At 57.3% G+C, this 18895-nt stretch overlaps 3 protein-coding genes across 30 annotated transcripts in view; 1 reads left to right on the forward strand and 2 right to left on the reverse strand.

The window, feature by feature from the left end:
- The window catches only part of Tsc2 (TSC complex subunit 2), a 35233-nt gene extending 34184 nt beyond the window's left edge, over positions 1 to 1049 (reverse strand). For 23 of the 27 annotated variants that reach the window (XR_013053183.1, XR_013053182.1, XR_013053180.1 and 20 more), the window contains exons 1-2: positions 912 to 1049; positions 282 to 448 (exon numbers count right to left, since the gene is read on the reverse strand). Coding sequence is in view for 21 of the 27 variants with exons in the window: in XM_006978930.4 (XP_006978992.2) it covers positions 282 to 419 (138 nt within the window). In the remaining 6 variants the exon portion in view is untranslated. The remainder of the gene's footprint in view (positions 1 to 281; positions 449 to 911) is intronic. The other 4 variants (XM_006978928.4, XM_076578029.1, XM_006978924.4 and 1 more) reach the window with 2 other exon arrangements.
- Positions 1043 to 7101, forward strand: Nthl1 (nth like DNA glycosylase 1). Its single transcript, XM_006978916.4, has 6 exons — positions 1043 to 1230; positions 2285 to 2523; positions 3149 to 3319; positions 4076 to 4235; positions 6675 to 6780; positions 6859 to 7101. Exons 1-6 carry the CDS (start codon positions 1128 to 1130, stop codon positions 6980 to 6982), a joined length of 903 nt encoding a protein of 300 aa, XP_006978978.2. The 5' UTR covers positions 1043 to 1127; the 3' UTR covers positions 6983 to 7101.
- Positions 7102 to 7576: 475 nt separating this feature from the next.
- Nherf2 (NHERF family PDZ scaffold protein 2) lies at positions 7577 to 18091 on the reverse strand. 2 transcript variants are annotated; one of them, XM_006978913.4, is made up of 7 exons: positions 17707 to 18091; positions 15169 to 15369; positions 10199 to 10378; positions 9828 to 9981; positions 9720 to 9763; positions 8932 to 8994; positions 7577 to 8723 (listed from the first exon to the last, which is right to left on the reverse strand). In XM_006978913.4, exons 1-7 carry the CDS (start codon positions 17917 to 17919, stop codon positions 8565 to 8567), a joined length of 1014 nt encoding a protein of 337 aa, XP_006978975.1. In that variant the 5' UTR covers positions 17920 to 18091; the 3' UTR covers positions 7577 to 8564. The 2 variants fall into 2 exon arrangements, with proteins under 2 accessions (XP_006978975.1, XP_006978976.2); XM_006978914.4 differs by lacking the exons at positions 15169 to 15369; positions 17707 to 18091 and adding an exon at positions 12766 to 13302.
- Positions 18092 to 18895: the final 804 nt, after the last annotated feature.

Consider the following 18895-nt stretch of genomic DNA (forward strand, 5'->3'; position numbering starts at 1 on the left):
TAATCCTATCTCCTCAGCCTCCCATGTGCTGAGAGTACAGGGCATCCACCATGACCCTAGACAAAGTAAGTGTTCATGCATTACCTAAATCCTAAAGCAAATGTGCTAGGCCAGGTCACCAAGAATCTGAGGAAGGACGTGCATATGTCTCCATAGTACTGGGGACAGCAGCCCTGTGCAGACAGTCACCAGCAACTCATCTCCCACAGAACCCAGACAGACAAACCCAGCCCTCCTTGCACTTTGCGCGGGGCTAGCCAAAAGAGAGGCTGCTCACTCACTCTCAAGATTTCCGATGTGATGATAAACTCCGTCTGTTTGCCTTCTGCACACCTGGGATTTGGCCTTGATGTTCCCAGTCCCAGCAGCGTCTTGAACTTCTCCTTCAAGCCTGAATCTTTGCTTGCTGGTTTGGCCATGGTGGGCAGGGCAGTACTAGAGAACTGCTCTGTGCAGAAGAAACATATTATGTGATACACCCGAGGAAGGGCTATGCCCTCCTGCCCTTGAGATGAACCTCCAGTTGCCAGGATCCTAGGTCTAAGATAGGCCATAACCTGTCCTCCCTATAACCCCTGGGGCAACTCGATCCAACCAAGAGGTACTCCGCCACAAATCAGCCCAGGATAGGCCTGATCTAGGGTGCCGCCTGCCGCCGCGGGGTGCACAGAGCCATGCTGTTTGCCATTAGTTTTCTCCTTATGTGGAGGAGGAGCTGTCGCGAGGACAACAGAAGCAGAGGCCCGCTCACACACGCAATGGATGGCTTGGAGCACAAGGGACTTGTCAGCGGTGGGCGCGGCCGAGGCCTGGATACCGAAGGGCCAGCTCCCCTTCACGCCATCGCGACGCGGCCACATAATCACCCCGACCCGCACCAGCGGTCAGAGCCTTGCGGGATACTCACTCACCCCGCGCGCGCCTCCCGCGCGCAGGACCTCCTGCAGCCAGGAAGGGCGCACACCCCCGGCCCGGAGCAGCTGCCGGAAGCGCAATCTGCACTTCCGGGGGTGAGGCTTTGCTGACTTATCTGAGTTGAGTTCTCTGGGAATTGTAGTTCCGCGTGCGCGTAGAGCAAGTAGCGGGACCGCGGAGCCCACCGGGATGTGTAGTTTACAGCCCCAGGCATGAACACGGGGATTCGGATGGTGACTCGCAGTCGGAGCCGCGCGCCCAGGATCGCGGCAGAAGGGTGTGGGGAGGAGCTCACGCCGCGAGAAGCTGCTGCAGGTAGCGCTGCGCCTGGAAGGGTTTTGGAGGAAAGGCGGGACGTGGAACTTTAGCTCCAAGCTGAGTTCCCGGGCCGCACGGTCTGACCTGAACTCTAGGCGCCGCGTCGTCGGCAGTCGCCCACAAACTCTTGAGTCTCACGTGCCCATGCCCCCACCCTAGCTTCTTCCGTGGGGCTGGGACCCGCAGAATCTGCAGGGGTCCGTAAAACTGGGTTCTGGACGTGTCCATTCATCCACCCTTGTCGCCAGCGAAAAGTTTCAGTCCACCAGCCTAGCTTGGGACATTTACTTGTTCCAGGCTGCTTGTGGGGCACTGCAGCCCGTCCTCAGAACTGCCTCTCGTAGGACCAGGCTGTATGCCAAGAACACACCCAGCCAGAAGTTTTCTCCCCCAGCTGGTCGGTGGTTCTGAAAGAAAACAGGCCCTTAGCAAAAACAGGAAAGGGTATGGCACTCATTACATTTGTTTTGTAGCCGTTAAGGACCTACTATGCTCCAAGTAGTGGCACTCAGGGGGCAGTTATCAGAGCCCCTGCACAGCTCCAGCTGGGACTTAAGCATAAGAGATTGGAGCAAGAATGTGCATAGACACCAATAGCCCCAGAAGCATTCAGTCATGGAGACCCACTGGGACCCAGACTGAGACTCGGCAAGAGCCAAGTGCCACCGAAGGAGGACAAGTGTTGGTACTGTTGGCAGCAAATGCTTTGCTGATAGGAGAGTTTGGAACTCATCCTGAGGGCAAAGATTTCTGAAAGGGGAGTAGCACAATCCAGTTTGGGTGTTAAGAGTTTCTCTTAAATGCAGCTCAAAGGACATGGGACAAGGGAAAGGTTGCATCATCCTGGAGGCTGTTATTGTGTCTTGGTGTGCTAACGGGCACTTTGTCAGACTGTCACGTCACGTGACCAGGGCAGAGCACTTCTACACACACCATGGTAGATGACGGACCGTTGTGCAAATAAATGGGGGAGAAGTGGATTGGCAGGTAGGCAGCACCCTTACCCTCATATAAAGCTCAGGTTCCAAAGACTGGGTGGCACTTTTTGCAGAAGGAAGAAAAAGCCGCCAGCCTGTGAAACGTCCACGGAAGACACAGAAACTACATGTGGCCTATGAAGTTTCTAATGGTGAGAAAGGTGAGGATGCTGAGCCCCTCAAAGTGCCAATTTGGGAGCCCCAGAACTGGCAGCAGCAACTGGCCAACATCCGAATCATGAGAAGCAAGAAGGATGCACCTGTGGACCAGCTAGGCGCCGAGCACTGCTATGATGCTGGTGCCCCCGCAAAGGTAGGCATAACCTCCCCTTGCCCAGGGGATTCCTTGTTTTTCCATATGATCTCTACCAAAAAAAAAAAAAAAAAACAGACCAAGACCTGCCGGCTCTCTCAGCTGACACCATCCTCTACAGGCTGCCCCTAAGAGGATGTGCTACCTTAGAGCACGGGACAGCATGCATCCTCTCTCATTCATTGTGCCCACTGTGCATGCCAGGAGTGCCTGCGACTTGAGGCCTCATGCATAGTGGTGACATCTGGAAACATTCAGTAATGGGAGACTTACATTGCACTGGTTGCTTAGACTAACCTTAGCTCTAACCGCCTTCTATCCTGGATGGCTCCAGTACTTATGTCTCTGGGCCTTCTTGTGTATGAAACGAGTAGTGTTATCATTGACCAAGCAGTAACAGTAACAGTAGTAGCCAATGGTTGTCTAATGTGGACTAGGTATGATTCCACGTCACTCATTGGAGCCTCACACTACTCTATAGAGGCAGATAATTAGTCCATGTTAGGTGTGACAAGACAGACCCCACGACCCCAGATGGGTAAGAGGTCCAGGATAACAGGTAAAGGCGGGTCAGGAACTTGACAGGGGTCAGTCACCATCCTGACCCCTGTTATTGCACAAGCAGGTGCAGAGGTACCAGGTACTCCTGTCGCTGATGCTCTCCAGCCAGACCAAAGACCAGGTGACAGCCGGTGCCATGCAGCGCCTACGGGCCCGAGGCTTGACTGTGGAAAGCATCCTGCAGACAGATGATGACATGCTGGGCAGGCTCATCTACCCTGTGGGCTTCTGGAGGGTAAGACTTACCCTTGGCAACAGAGCCAAGAGGGGACACTGGTCTGGAGATGGTGGGCAGGCATTTCTGACTACGGAGGCCTTTTGTGCTTCTCACCTGCCAGGAGTCTATACCATGGGACTAGTTCCCTGTCCCTGAAGCTTCTGGGACTTGCCTGTTTACATCCCTTCATTCCTCTACCCTCCCACCTAGCTGCCTGCCCATCCCCTCCCCCTCTCCCCCCTCCCCCCATGCTCCCTGGAGTGCACTACTCCAAAGAGGCTGCTGCCCTACTCGGGTGGCGGGTGGATCTGTTGAAAGCGGCTCTGTGGGTGGGGCTGCTTCCCCTTGGCACTGCGTGGGCCACGGCCATCAGATTGGTTTTAAATAGCCCTCTCCACTCAGGCACAGGATGGGAACCACCCAGCTGGTCTGCCAGTTGCTTGGGGGAGCCCCAGGCTCCAGCCTTCCTTCCTGAAGGTCCAGGTGCTACTGAGTCAAGGTCCTAGGGAGGGAAAGCTGAGGCAGGGGACCCAGGCTGGTTCCCACCCATGTCACTGGCCCACTTCAGTGGGCACAAGTTCTAGGCATGTACTGGAGTCCTTCCTGCTAGGGGGCCCCTTCAAGCCTCTGCTGCCTTTGGCTCCTCACCTCCTGGAGAGGTGGGGCCGGTGGATACATGAGGCGTGGGCGGGTGATGGACAGCTCTGGGTACCTGTGGGTCTCCCTGATAAACTATGCCTCACCCCAAGGCTGAGCGGCACCACCTTCTTTCAGAACAAGGTCAAGTTCATCAAGCAGACCACCACCATCCTGCAGCAGCGCTATGAAGGGGACATCCCTGCCACCGTGGCAGAGCTGGTAGCCTTGCCGGGTGTTGGGCCAAAGATGGCACACTTGGCTATGGCTGTGGCCTGGGGGACCACATCAGGCGTAGGTGAGTGGTTTGTGCCACAAGGACGGAGAAGTTAACTCTGAGCTTACTTGCTTCTGTTGGAGTGCCCCGAATTTTTTGCGACTCAAACCAGAGTCTCAAAAGGGTATTCTCAGTGCTGAGCAAGCCAGCCTGCTCACAGCTGGGCACTGATGACAAGAACTCACTTTTGCTGTTCCTCTGGCATGCCCATCTCTGTGAGGGCCCTTGGGATTAAAGGCGTGTGCCACCACCGGCCGGCCGGCTCCTGCCTCAGCTGCTTAAGTCCTGGGATTATAGTCATGCACTGCTGTGCCTAACTCCAGGAAATCTTTCTGAGGTCATGTTTCAGTTTAGAGCGTCTGGTGAATTAGCCAGACCAAGAGGTACAAGTATGCCCCAGGCAGAAGGAATAGCGGCCGTACAGCTGAGTAAGAAGAATGGGTGGGGTACGTCGAGGAAGACTGAGGTAGCGGTGGAGGAGGAGGGTGGGTCTTCTGGGATGGGGAAGGAGGGTCATTTCTGGAATCCCTTTTCTCACCTAGCATTTGGAGCACCTCTGTGTAACTAGGTTGAAGACATACTCCCTGGGGCTGGGACAGAAATAATGCCTTCCCAGAACTTTGCCCAGAGGAGTTGGGGGCTCCTGGGGTCACATAGGAACCAAAATCTTCAGCCGTGCCCTATCTTTGGGCCTCCAACCCCTGACTCCTGCATGTGCCTGCTGGAAGGGCTCCTTCAGCCTGTCTCTAAGCCTGTAGCGTGGTAGTACTGCCCAGTGGGTAGAGGGCAGCTAGGGGCCCAGGGCTTTGACTGGGAGCAGGTGACCAACCGTTGAGACTAGAGAACAGCAAGCCTTAGAAGGGCCTGACAGGTAAGGAAGTGGGTGAGGCCTCCCCACCTCAGCCTCCTCGGCAGCAGCCTTAGTCGACACTTGAGCTTATCTAGACACTGTCCTCAGCTGCCTGTGTCCTGGGAGTGCTGTGCTGGGCAGCTCTGTGGGGGAAGGGCCTCTCCCGGGAAATGTGCTTCCAGTGGACAGGGCAGTATCTGAATGCCACCCACTCCTCTGGAGTCTGAGGGCCTGGCTACCTCCAGTGAGACCCCAGGGCTGCCTCCTCTGGAGTCTGAGGGCCTGGCTACCTTCAGTGAGACCCCAGGGCTGCCTCCTAAGGAGAAAAGATGTCCTCTCAACTAAAAAGCTAGGACTGTGGAGATCTGACCCTTGCACCTGGGTGGCCTTAGGTCACACACCTGACCTTTCTGAACTTGAGTTCACAGCCAATGAAGAAGTAATCGCACCCTCCGTAACAACACAGATGTAGAGGAAGCCCCTCTGGCCAGTGTAGAAAGAAGGCTCATCCGTGATGTGGTCCTGGATTGGGCCTCTGGGGTTCTAAGTAATATGATCACCCCTTTGTTACAGAGAAGGAAACTGAGGCTTAAGGCTTCCATGATGTGACCCCCTCAGCCTGCACCCCTTTTCCCAGGCAGTCAGCAAGTCGGGGAGCTGGTGTGGGGAGTGGCTTATTGTTTGACAAACCTTGGGGAAAGGCAGGGAAGGCACTGCCATTGGCTGGGTGGCTTGGCAGGTGACCCCAGTGATGCCATGGCCAGCTGATGGAGCAAGGCTGTCGCCAGCCTGACCCTGCTCTCCACTCTGTCCCCAGTAACTCTGTGACAGTGACCTCAGGCCAACCCACTGGACCCAGCTGCCACCACCCAGCCCAGTGCTCACAGCCGGTGGATAAGCTGGTGGGGGGCTTAGAACCCCGGAAGATGGCAGAGGAAGCAGAGCAAGCCCTCCCTGATCCAGCCCCGATTCTTGAGGAGGCTTTGGATCAAGAGTACACACTTTAGGGTTTGGTGTTTTTTGTTTTTCCCAGGATAGGGAGTTGGATTTTTTTAAGAGAGTCTTACTCTGTAGCCCAAGCTACCCTTGAACTCAGAGTGGTTCTACCTCCACCTTTCAAGTGCTGGGGTTAAGGATGTGAACTACCATGCCTGCCTCATGCGTTGTTTTGTTTTAAAACAGTTTCTCTGTGGAGCCCTGGCTGTCCTGGAACTCACTTTGTAGAACAGGCTGCCTTCGAACTCAGAGATCCACCTGCAAGCCTGTAATCCCAGCCCTTGGGAGGCAGAGGTAGGTGTATCTTTAAGTTTGAGGCCAGCCTGGTCTACAGAGTTAGTTCCAGGATAGTCAGAGTCATGAAGAGAGACCCTGTCTCAAAAACAAAACAAAGAACAGGCTGCCTGCACCCCAGATTGAGAGCTCAGACTCAGCCAGCCAGGCGGCCGCATCCCTTTTTCTCAGGCTCCATGGTTCCCATCTTGTTTAGAGATCCAGGTAGGAAAGGCCCTGGGCTCCGTCTCCTAGCCACACTTGCCTAGGACTAGAGATAGGGGTGGGGCACGGTCCAGCGGGCAGAGTGCCCTTCTTCACCCTACCCTGTCTCCAAGCAGCAGTGGACACACATGTGCACAGAATCACCAACCGCCTGAGGTGGACCAAGAAGGTGACCAAGTCCCCAGAGGAGACACGCACGGCCTTGGAGGAGTGGCTTCCCAGGTACAGTGTAGCGGGCTGAGTCTGGACGAGGGAGCAGTCCTGCCCTCTTCGACACTGACCTGTCCCTTACCCTCACAGGGAGCTGTGGAGTGAGATCAATGGGCTGCTGGTGGGCTTCGGCCAGCAGATCTGCCTTCCAGTCCACCCTCAGTGCCAGACCTGTCTCAACCAGGCCCTGTGTCCTGCTGCCCAGGACCGCTGAGGGTCATAGGGCTGTTTCTTCTGGCCAGTGTCTGTCAAGTGCCTTTGTGGGGAGGGGTAATAAAGTTTGGGGGTTGTTTGCAGGGTGTGTAATAAAGCTGGGGGGTTATTTACACTTGACTTCTGGCCCAGTTGATTTAGGATTAGGCCAAGAAGCATGTATGTGAATGCAGTGTGTGCAGTGTGTTCACATGCCGGGCAGGACTGCCTGGGAGGCTGCGTGGGGACGTGCTGTATCCTGGGGAGCGGAGGAGGGAGGGAAGAGAGGGGAGTATAAATCCAGGAGGGAGGAAACAGAGCCAGCTGCAGCCAGCTGCTGGGAAGCCTGCGGGGGGGGGGGGGGGGGGGGGTGTCCTTGTGAACTCTCACGCTCTGTCCTGCAGCCCCAGCACTTCCCTGAACCTTCTAGCTTCTGGACTTGTGCTCAGCCTGTGCCAGGACCCACGCCATGTTAACAGGAGAACTCTGGAGATCTAGACTCTGGGTTGCTGGACACAGGCTTAGCAGGACGGGCCAGAGAAGAAGGAGGAGATGGTGTTGTTATTCCTCACCCTGCCCCTCAGCTGAAGACTCAGAAAAGACACAGGCGCCAGAGTCCAAGGCAAGGCCTGTTTAATTTGAGGGTGCGCGCGCACGTGCGCTATGGCTTACGAGGCAGACTGCGGTGCCGATAAGTGAGTTTGGGCGTTGAGAGCACTGAGGAAAAGTCAGAGGGTGGGTGCCAGGTAGGCACAAGGCAGGGGCCAGGCCCAGGAGCCCAGGACCATCTGGGAATGGCTCACACAGACCCACCGTCTCCAGGTTCGGGAGCTGCAGAGCAGGATAACGAGCTGGTCCAGAGGCTTCCCCATCTCGGAGTCATGGAACCGCCATCCTCTGGCCCCTCAGAGAGCCTAGGCTTTGCATTCCAGAACCCAGCATGTGGGAGGCAGCACAGGGGTAGCCAGGCAGAGAAGAGAGGCCTGGTGTAGGGACCGTGCCTCGCTAGGGATGCTAGGGATGGGACAGAGTGTAAGCTCCTGCACACAGCTGGCCCTGAGGGCCCCTGGCTGCCTGTTCCCCAGAGTCCCTGGTCTCTGCTCAGGATGGCGCTGCTGACAGGGTGGGTAGAGAGGGTTTGTAGGGAAACGTTTGTTTTATTGCAATTATTTAGAGAGTGAGTCCCCAGGGGCTGGGGGAGGGGGCTCCACTATTAACTAGAAACACATGTGGAGCTGGAGACCTTTTAGGAAAAAAAGCAAAAACATGAATTCCTTTCAGTCAGCAGGCCTGAGGCAGAACAGCAAAGGCCCTTGGCAGACCACCATTCACAGCTCCTCCCTCTCTCACTGCTTCTCTGTCTCTCTGTCTGTCCGTTTCTGTCTCTGTCTCTGTCTCTCTCTCTCTCTCTCATCTCTGGGTTTCTCTCTTTCCTCATCTTGCTATGACAGCCGCAGCACCCAGTGGACAAGACAAGGGTTCGTGGGGTCATGGGTTGTTTTCTGGGTGGCGTGATGCCACCCTCCAGTCTGCTGAGGCTTGGGAAGCTCTGGAAAGGCCCAAGGTCCGTGCAGGAAGAGACCCTGGGACAGGCAGAGAGGGGCTCAGAAGTTGCTGAAGATCTCTCGCTTCCGGTTCCAGTCCATCTGTGGTGCCCGCTTGTTGACCCGGGTAGCACGAGCCTTCTCCTTGGCTTCAGCTGCTGTGGGACTCAGGTGGAGGCCACTCTCCTGGAAGGGGTCTCGCTTCCAGGCACTGCCATCCTGGGTACAAGTAAGGTGCAAACAGTGAGTCATATCCCCGGCAGCTACCTTCCCAAGGGACTTACACCAGAGGCCACCTCAGGGCCTAGGACAGCCAGCCCGAGAGGCCTCCTGGAAATGGTAGCCCCACTGTCCTGGTAGGTATTTCCGTAGCGATTAACTCCTAAGCCCTCTGAAACCCCATGTGTGAGCACCACAGCAGAATTACCTCATTGTCCTTCTCTGAGCCTGGCAGGTCACTTCGGGATGAGCACACGGAACCACCATTGAGCTAGGAAACCAAGGGTAGGTTGTGGTTTCAGCGTCCCCATCCTGGTGCACCTAGATCTTCACACTTGCACATGCTCACGCACACACACACACACACACACACACACACACACACACGGCACAACTTCATCTATTCCTTGTTCAGCAGTATCACACTTCTGTCACCGTCTAGGCCAGGGCATGACTGGCAGCCAGCAGGGAACAGGCGAGCCTGACCTGGCCAGTCATGCTAGGGGAGAGCAGCTGTGGCAGTGGGAGTCGGCTAGGTGAATGTCACCTGATGTCCAGCCAGGGCCGGTGTCCCAGGAAGGTAAGGACTGAAGACCGCTCAGCAGTCATGAAGGAACAACATGGAGGGGCAGTCTAGGACCCCAGGCACCTCCCACCGTGTGAGCCTCAGTGCTGACCCCATACGGAGCCACAGTGGGTATTTGTTTTGTCTTGAGACAAGGTCTCTCTATGTAGTCCTGGCTGTCCTGGAACTCGCTCTGTAGACCAGGCTGGCCTCGAAACTTAGAGATCCACCTGCCTCTGCCTCCCAAGTGCTGGGATCAATGGTGTGTACCATCATGCCCGGCTAGCACGGTGGGTATTTTTGAGATGACCAGGCCAAACAGGTTTCACAACTGTCCATCCTCAAGTGCAGAGACCTCCCCGGGAAGCAGCCTCTGTCATATCTGGGGACACAGGTAGGTACACTATGGTCACTTGGGCCCACCCTCTCACCTGAGCAGAACTGGTCCCGTTTGTGACTGGTGATGGTAGTGGACCTGTGGGGACAGCATGTTAGTGACTGCACTGACCCTACCCTGTGCCCCTAAGGTAGTGGCCTACCTTCTACATGGTCCTCAGTGGGTGTGACCCGCAACCTCTTGAAGTGTTCGTCAGTCTCAGGATCCACCACCAGCAGCCGGGCCTCATCCTCCCGTGCCTTGATTCTGGCAACAACTTCAGCATGGCGCAGCCCCTCCACATTCTGCCCGTTCACCTGCCGCCACCCACACAGGGTCAGAAAGGCCTGAGGGGCCCAGGCGGCCCGATGCCACCCAGCCAGGTGTGCCATCAAATATTCATCAAAGCCACCACCAGCCGAGGCAGCAAGAGGAATACCAGCTCAAGTTCCCTCTGTCTCCCCTTCTCCTGCAGGGACCCAGGGTCCGGACACAGACACTCAGGGACACACAAATACACAGGGCCCAGGGTACCTCAATGAGCCGGTCCTGGGCACGGAGGCCAGAGTGGGAAGCAGGCGAACCCGGGTCCACAGAGCGGATGTACTGACCAGGCCGGGACTTGTCACTATGCAGGTTGAACCCATAGCCCTGGGGTCCCCTTCGTAAGTGGCAGAGCCGGGGACGCAGCTCCCTTGGGGGCCCATTGACATCCTGTAGACACATAGGAGGTGCTCTCAGGAACCAAGCCTAGGTCTCACTGGCAAACACTCTGTGCCCCCTGACTGAGGGGTTTAGCTGTGCCTGTAACACAGCTTTAGCCGTGGGGGCAGTGACAGAGCCTGTCCTCAAACGTGGAGACATCTAAGGAGAGAGCTGCTGGCAGGAGCCATGGAAGAATTCATAGGGGTCACTGTGCAGCTTGCGAGACCAGATGGGATAATGCCCGCCATCACAGGACCTGGCAAGACTGTGCCTCTAGGTCTCGCCTCCTCCTCCTCCTTGGAGGCCTGAGCAGCTTTGTTTTCTCTTCAAGGCCTCCAAGAGGCTCCCTGGGCTCTGTGGCAGCTATTTGCTTTTGAATTCCAACACTACCTGGAACCACTGCCCCCACCCCGTGGGCCCAGAAAGAGGAGGCTTCAAGTAGGAAAGATCCAGTGACGGCCACTCCCAGACTACAATGGTTCCTAGCCCACAACATGGAAGGGCTCATGGTACCCACACGGAACCCCCACCACTGCCCCAGGCTGCCTTTGTTTACCTCTGGCATCCTGCAGAAGATCTCTGGGCCAGGAAGCTATGCAGCCAGGGGCCAGCCTTTTGACCCCCCAACCCCAGCCAAGGGCCAAGCCAGAGACTGCTGCTGAATGGCCAGCGGCTGCCGGTGCCCAATTACAAAGGGCCAGTGGCTGGGGTGGGCAGGCAGGTGGCAGCTCAGGTTTCCGGGTGTGTGGACAGGTGACAATGCTGTGGGCATTCCCCTCATCTTCCACTGCTACCCCTGCCCTGCATGTCTGATGGCTGGGGGACCATAGAGCAGGGAGGCTCCTTCAGGTCTCGGCAGATCTCTAAATCTCAGGCACCTGTCTTCCCCCAACCCAGCTGCCCACTATACCTCCCTTGTTGGTGTTTTGGCCCCACATTGTAACCCAGGCTATCCTCAAACTCAAAACTCAAAGTGATCTTTTGTTTTAGTGAGTGCTGGAATTATAGGCATATGTCCCCATGCCTAGCTCCAAATTCTAAATGTGGTATTATCCATGTCCATGGGTAGCAGCCAGATGCAGGAGTAAGTACATCCTACCATGCAGGGCCACTCCTGGCTTTCGGGTTCTGGGATGTCCCTTCAACATAGATACCCTCTTTTTGTCTAGCCTGCACTCAGGACCCCTTCCTTGACCCCACAGCCCAGCTGGAGTCTCCTGTCGACCCTTGGTGCACAGCCACCATCTGCCCCATCACACCCAGGATGACAGAAGTTAAACTGTCCCCTCGTCCCCCGGGGGCTCAGCTAGACAATGCTGGCTGAATTCAGGGTTGTAAGGCCTCAGAGATCTTCAGAACCCCACTGCACAGATTTGTCAGCTCAAAAGGACACAGGTGAAAGTTTATGGCTTTGGGGCAAGGCCCCGATAGCCCCTAACAGAGGCACCCATCAAAACCGAGCCTGGGACAGCCAGAGACTAGTTCCCAAGGGAGAGAACTGGAGTCGAGTGGGGAAACAGTACAAGGAAATGTGCGACCACTCCTGGCACAGAGTCATGTCCTAGGAGGCAGGGCCACATCATGTGGCCGTAGGGACAAGACATCCAAGCTCACACTCATAAACAAGCAGCAGGGACACACACAGCCACCCACACATGCGAGCTTATGTCCATGGCACTCGCCCCAGTGGCCTCTTCCCACGGCCTCTGTGGTAGCCTACAGGGCAGGGTTTCTTGGGGCTCCCAAACGGGAAGCAGGACTTGGCAAGCTATTGTGACCATGAAACTAGGGGCCATTCCTGAGGGGCTGTTCTGGCCAATCCCCAGCCTCAAGCCAGACCAGCCACCTCTCAGCACAGGCTGAAAAGATCCCTTTTGCCAACTAGCCTAAGCCATCTCTGGCCACAAGCAGTATCCAAGTGGTGCCAGGCCTGGGATAAGGCCCTCAAGTATAAGGACTGCAGCGCACCCGCAAGCCTGTGGGGTAGAGGGGGCCGGCTAGAGCAAGCAAGTGGGGGTAGGGTGCCCCCATGAGCAGTGGGAGGGGTGCATTGCTGGAATTCTTCGTCCCAGCCCTAGCTGTGCGCACACTTCCTGCCCTTCTTCAGACAGGCTCTCTGGCTCCCACGGGCTCTGAGACACAAGCCCTGGAGCTGGGCGAGCCCCAGTACCCCTGCTGAGCCTATAGCCAAACAAAGGCCGATATGGGGGTGCCCTAGGAACCAGGCTCTGCCCCCCTACCAGTTAATGACTCACCAGCCCCAGCAGAGAAAGGCCCCCATTGTTGCTTGGGGTCCGTCTTGCAGGCACAAACATCCCCAAGTTCTCTGTCCCTTCCCAGAGACTGAGCTAAGGCTGGGGTCCTGACAGCCCATCTCTGCCCCGACTGCACCTGACCTGAACGAGCCCTCGGTGGAAGTTCTGTGGAGAAGCTCCTGGGGTGGAGGCAGGCAGCATGGTATTCCTGGAGCGAGCCATGAGAAGTGGGCTAGGATCGGCAAACAGGAGGTGACCAGCCCGGAGTGGCCTGAGCTCTCAGGCCAGCCGAGACTGCCACCCTCCTTATCTACCTCCCGCTGTGGCCCAGGTTCCCTGGGGATGGGTGGGGACGTAGGGGCTGACTCACTTTGGGTAGCAGGGTGGTTACTGAACCCCCTCCCCTGTCCGGCGCCCCCCACACCCAGCTGGGTTTCCGTCCCAAGAAAGGAAGGAAGGAAGCTGCTGCGAGGCCCTGCCCTGCTCCAGGACCCAGGGCAGTGGAGACAGCGAGTCAAGGGAGGGGACCTTGGCTGGAGAACAGAAGGCAGTGGATAGGGGGAGGGAAAAGAGGGCCGAAGGGACCAGGGGAGTCCCCAAAGTGTTGCTGCTATCACTTCATTCCACACCATCCTGGACCGTGAAGCCACCACCTGCAGAGTTACAGCACCCTGACTCAGTCCCCAAGTCCTCCAGGAGGGACAGACAGGGTAGAACGTAGGGGTGGAAAGGCATGGTCTATCACTATCCCCGTCCCTGGCACTGCCAGCTGCTGGGTCTCTGTTTGGGGGCAGGTCCCTGTCATCACTAGCATCAGCTCACTGCAGCTGCAGCCACCCCCAGCCCTGAATGGCCCAGGGCTGAGTCACCACTGACTAGGCTTTCCCGCCTCCAAAGGGAGGGGCAGAGAGTATCCTAGTCTCCCCTGTCCCACCTCCCCTAGACTGCAGACACAAGTTCAGGGAGGCCGAGAAAGCCCTAACCTCCCATGGGGTCACCTAGTGGACGCCCCCACCCTGCAGAGCAGAGGCACACCTGTCTGTCCAGCCCCCGATCCCCCAACCTGCTGAGGCTCCCACACCCAGCCTGAGGCAGGCTGTCTTAAGCCTGGTTTGCAGAGGTCCTGTGAGGCTCCCCTTTCTCTTCCAGGGGAACACTGTCCCTTGGGCTCCTATACCTCCGAGTCCTTGTCCCTAGATCTGACCCATCTACAGTGGGACAGCCCATTGTACCCCCTTTGTCCTCTATAAATACCCCCAGAGGAAGCCCCCTCCTAGGGCTTCCTGCAGCCCCTCCAAGCCTGAAATAGCAATGACGGACGGGGAAGGACCCACCCACAGCCAAGGGGCCTGGGCCACCCCATCTGCAGATAAGGCCCCAGGGTGGATTTTTCCACAGGAAGGTGAATAGGGCTGTTTGCATCTAAATGAATGGACAGGCGGGGAACAACAGGACTCTTCCTAAGGAGGGGACAGGGGTGCCTGGGAAAAAGGGGAGCTCTTAGTCCTCAGCCAGAGGAACATGGGCCTGGCCCCATCTTGTTCCCTCAGGATTCCTTCTAAAGACTCCTGATCTTAAACAGCCGGAGGGCAGAATCTAGATCCCAGGGCTTGGCACCTGCCCTCAGGTCGCTAAGAAAGAAAAGAATCCCGAAGGTTCAGAGCAGACACCTTTGCCCAGGTTGGCCTTACCACGGGGAGTGTCATCTCCCAACCTCAGGTCCTAAGGGGATCAGCACAGGCCCAACCAGCTCAAGGAGGAGACATTTGGGTGAGGTCAAAGGCAAATTTCACCTGACCCTCCAGCAACCCTCGGCCAATGGTTCGCAGAGTTGGATGTGGGGAACCCCTTGGCTCAAATAATAATTAGAAGACGTGAGAGACAATAACACCAGAGCCTCCAAGAAACAGGACAAACAGCCTCGGGCCCTTCCTCCTGCCCCAGGTTCTGCCTAGGTAGCTACTGAGGAGGTGGAACAGACCTTCCCTTGTTTCTTCCAGGTCTCCTATCCTGGAAGGGGACAAGAGGGAGGTGGTACCTAACGGGCCACCACGGGACAACAGCATACAAGGACTCCCTCGGGGAGGGGAGTCAAGGGAGGGAAGGACTCATCCCAGAAGCTCCTTAGGAGGGGCCACGTGCAGCTCTCCTGGATGCCAGTCCCTGTCTCTGTTCCCATTTCCCTGGAACCCTCCACCCCACTGCAGCAGGATCTAATCCACCCAAGGCCTTCAGAGCACATTGGATGGCTCAGACATGGACAGAGCCCAGGACGACAGATATCTAACAGACACTCAGTCCTTTAGTGGGCCAGCAGCTCCTCCCAAGGCTCCTCAGCCACTGGAATCTGAAGTAGAGGGAACAAAGACAGAAGAGTAGCCACAAGTGGCCACCAAGGGCACAGAGTGTGGCCTACTGCAGTACGGAAAGAGCCCCGAGAAGAAACGGAGGCTAGAGACTTGATCAAAGTGAAGATTATTATTAGAGGCAGTGACGGGAGGCCTGGAAAAGGCTCATTGTCCCCACAGACAGAGCCCACCATACCTTCTGGCCAGTGTCCGAGCCCAGGCTGCCCGAGCATGCCCAGTCGTGCTTTGGCTCCCAGGGGTGGTGGGCTGGTGGGAGCCCTCGGTGGGCCATCTCCTCAGTGCAGGTCAGCTGTCGCCTGCAGAGCTCCTCATCTGTCTCCTTGTCCACCACAAGCAGCTGAGTCTGCCCCTCCACAGCCTTGATCCTCTGTACCACCTGGAATGGGTGGGTAGCAGGACCCGGTCAGCAGCCAACACCCCGGGCAGCACATGGATAGGGCACCACTTGGAAAGGGCACCACTCCCGGCTAGGCACGGCTCACAGAGGCAGGCAGGCAGGAGCTGGCCGGCCGGCCAGCCGGGAGTGGGCAGCTGAACTGAGAGGTCTGCGGGCTCCACCCCCCACCCCCAGGTTCCAGTAGCTCCCTCCCTCTTCTCCCTGGAGCTAGAGCCCAGGCTGCTAGTAAGTACTTCAGGATCCTCTTGTGGCCTTTCACTCGGCTCAGGTGAGGACAGGAAGGAGCTGCCAGGAGCAGCCAGATGGGAGAGTCAGAGACTGTTGAGGTGAGCTTCAGGATTTCAGTCCAGTCTACGCATGTGTGTGTGCATGCTTACCTGTATGTATGCACATGTGTGTGTGTGTGTGTGTGTGTGTGTGTCTGTCTGTCTGTCTGTCTGTCTGTCTGTCTGTCTATTTTAAAGCCTGTCTTTTGGTATAGATGTAGGAGAGAGCAACTCAGTTGGCCCCAATGTGTGTTTGGGTCTACTTCTTTCTCTGAGATGCAATGTGAATCTAATACCCAGCAAGCTCAGAACTCCAATTTGCCTCCAGACCAGGACGAGAAACCCATTCCTGCTGGACCTGCAAAGAGGTGAAGGCCTAGGGATTCTACCTAAGGTGCTCAGATACATCAGGCAAGCAGGATTCCACTCCAGCAGGTAAGGCGAACAGTAGCAGGTACAGCAGCGAACAGGTGTGGCTTTACAGCCATCTGTGTGTCTGGATGGGTGCCTGGGAAGTGGAGAGCATGTGGGCCACCGGGGATCATGCAGGATGTTAGTATGAGTTCAAAGGGAGCCATGCCCACCGGACATCTGAAGGCAGGAAGCGTTAACAAGTGCACCGCCATGGCCTGGGGGTGACGAGACAGGATCCCCATCATTACTTCACTTAGTACATGCTATCACAGACAGGAAGGTCCGACCCAAGGCCATCTTCACCTGGCCCCTCAGTGATCATCCTCTCTCCCCATGACCAACAGAGCAGAAGGATCCCGGCACCCAAAGCTTTCTGGCATGGGAACCAAGCCAGTAACCCGCTATCTCTCAGTAAAATGGGAGTCATAGTTTTACTTCCTATCTTCCTGAGCCGTAGAAGGTTCTAATGTGGCTCTCTGTGAGACTCTTTAGAGTCTAGCACCCTAGAAACCTGGGAGAAACAGGTGGATTCCAGCAACTGCTCAAGGCAGATGACATCAACTCTCCCTTGCCTGTGGGCCAACCTTTGGGCTCCACTGCCAACCTCTTCAGCACACAACCAAATCCAGTGGTCACGGCAGGCAGAAGGCAGGCCCCTGGAGGAGACAGGAATTCAACGTGTGGCCCAGCCAAGAACCACCCTGCTTTCTCCAGGCTCCAGGACTGACCACACGGGTAGGTCATGGACATGCTTGATACTGGAGATTCAGAACAGAAACGGTGGAGGGAGGCTGGACTCGAGCCAAGGTCTGAGGTGTGTCTACCCCTCGGTGGGATACAGACACCCCAGGGGCAGAACCTGCCTGGAGAACAGCCTTCCTCTAGCTGCAGGAGGCAAGAGCTGGACAGTGACCTCTACAGGGCCATGCAGCCTCTCAGGAGGAGGCTGTTTCTGAAACCAAAGAATATGCTGCTGTCACGAGAGCTGACTCCTCCAGACCCAGACATACCGGCCCCCGAGAAGTACACTAGTATAACCAGGCATGCGGGGACACACACTCACACACACACACACAGCTGGCACACATGCTTGATGTGTCCACACAACCCTCGACACACGTTCCAGCACTGACACAATCATGCTTTCACCCTCTCCTGAAACAGTTGGGTAGTGTGTTCATATGGATGACCCCAGAGAGACCTGCAAGCACACACGCGCACGCGCGCGCGCGCACACACACACACACACACACACACACACACACACACTGACAGAAAAGCATCTGTACCACAAGGCCACAAGGTGCCTTAGCCACCTCCTCCCCCTCCACGGCACACAGAGGCCAAAACTAGCAGAAGCAGCCAGGGCCCTGGCCAGAGTAGCCGCAGTGCGGCCCCTCCCTACCAGGATGTCCTCCCTCCCCCGCCAGTGCAGGACTGAGCTTCCTCACCAGGAGGCCAGCTGGCCGGCCACGTCCCACACCTCGACACCGAGCCCAAGCAGGGCCCCGCGCGACCCTTGCCGGGTCCCAGCAGACGGCACGCAGAAGCGGGGGGCCGTCGGCATCTTGGCCAGCGCTGCAGGGACGCGCCCCCAGGAGGGAGCCGGGGGGCGGGGCGCAGCGCAGGGACCCACCTGGTGATGCGTCTCGCCCTCTACGTTGACGCCGTTGACCTCAACCAGGCGGTCCCCGGCGCGCAGCGCGGCCGCCTCGGCTGGGGAGCCTGGCTCCACGCGCCGGATGAACTGGCCACGGCGGCCCTTCTCGCCATGCAGGTGGAAGCCGTAGCCTTGCTCGCCGCGCACCAGGCGACACAGGCGGGGCCGCAGCGACTCCGGCGCGGCCATGGCACCCGCTGCCCCCTGGCTGGCCGCGACTGGCCACGGCTCACACCAGCCTGCGGAGCGCGGAGGTGGCGGAGGCGCGGGCCGGAGAGCGGGCAGCGGCCTCGGTGGCTCCCGCTCAGCTCGCGTCGCCTCGGGCTCCGGCTTCGGCTCTGGCCCTGGCCCCTGCTCCTGCTGCAGCGCCGCCCCCGCGCCCGCCCCTTCCCCGCCCTCCTGGCTGCCCCCGCCCTAGCCCAAGCCCCGCTAGCTAGGCCCCTGCCTCGGAGCCCAGAAACCCTGGAGGACCATGGAGTGAGGATTGCGGGATCAGGCAACTCCGGAGTCCCTGGAACTCCTATCTCATCCCGTTTTGACCACCCTCCGTAGCACCAGTACCTTCGCCTTCCGTGCCAGGAACCACTCTTTTAGACACCTGCATACCCTACACTCAAGAGGTTTCTGTAATGGGGGGCTTAGAGAAAGGATCCAGTGTGAGACACCCTGCACAGAGACCAGAGGGGAAGAGCAGGGGCCGCTGCGCTCCTTCCACAGAATGCACCCTCTACCACCGGACCTGCTCTGCCTGCTCCTACTTTGCCCTCTGAATCTAGATCCCCGAAGTTGTTCTGGTCCAACCCAGAGTGCAACAGGCAAAAATACGAATTTAAAGAGACATGACAGTAACCTAGGTCCTTAGAGCCAGTGACTAGGTGACCCCTTCCCCTTCCCAGGAAGTGTTTGTCCACTAAACATCCTGTCCCCATATACCCTGCTTTTCGGGGACATGAGTTTATCTGGCAGAGATGGGAGGGTATTCGCTGCCTTCCTCTTGCCCTGGCATGAACTGTGTTGAGGCCGGACTTCGGCCTCTGAGCTCTAGGTGGTGAGCAGCTGTCCCATATTAAGCCCCTGTAAATCCCCCGTCCCCTGTCCCCATACACTCTCACTTTCACAATTGTGAAAGTTCTCACCTACCCCGGTGGGACAATAGTCCCTCAGA

This window comes from Peromyscus maniculatus, chromosome 8 (assembly GCF_049852395.1).
Source record: "Peromyscus maniculatus bairdii isolate BWxNUB_F1_BW_parent chromosome 8, HU_Pman_BW_mat_3.1, whole genome shotgun sequence".
Taxonomy (NCBI): Eukaryota; Metazoa; Chordata; class Mammalia; order Rodentia; family Cricetidae; genus Peromyscus; species Peromyscus maniculatus.

Bases quoted from the DNA above. Each gene is read 5' to 3' on its own strand.
- Nherf2 (XM_006978913.4), bottom strand. From the start codon at position 17,919: ATGGCCGCGCCGGAGTCGCTGCGGCCCCGCCTGTGTCGCCTGGTGCGC. The intron at 15,370-17,706 runs GTGGGTCCCTGC...CACCCATTCCAG, and splicing joins AGGGCGAGACGCATCACCAG to GTGGTACAGAGGATCAAGGC. The intron at 9,764-9,827 runs GTAGGCCACTAC...CTGTCCCCACAG, and splicing joins CACTGAGGACCATGTAGAAG to GTCCACTACCATCACCAGTC.
- Nthl1 (XM_006978916.4), top strand. From the start codon at position 1,128: ATGAACACGGGGATTCGGATGGTGACTCGCAGTCGGAGCCGCGCGCCC. The intron at 2,524-3,148 runs GTAGGCATAACC...TTGCACAAGCAG, and splicing joins ATGCTGGTGCCCCCGCAAAG to GTGCAGAGGTACCAGGTACT. The intron at 3,320-4,075 runs GTAAGACTTACC...ACCTTCTTTCAG, and splicing joins ACCCTGTGGGCTTCTGGAGG to AACAAGGTCAAGTTCATCAA.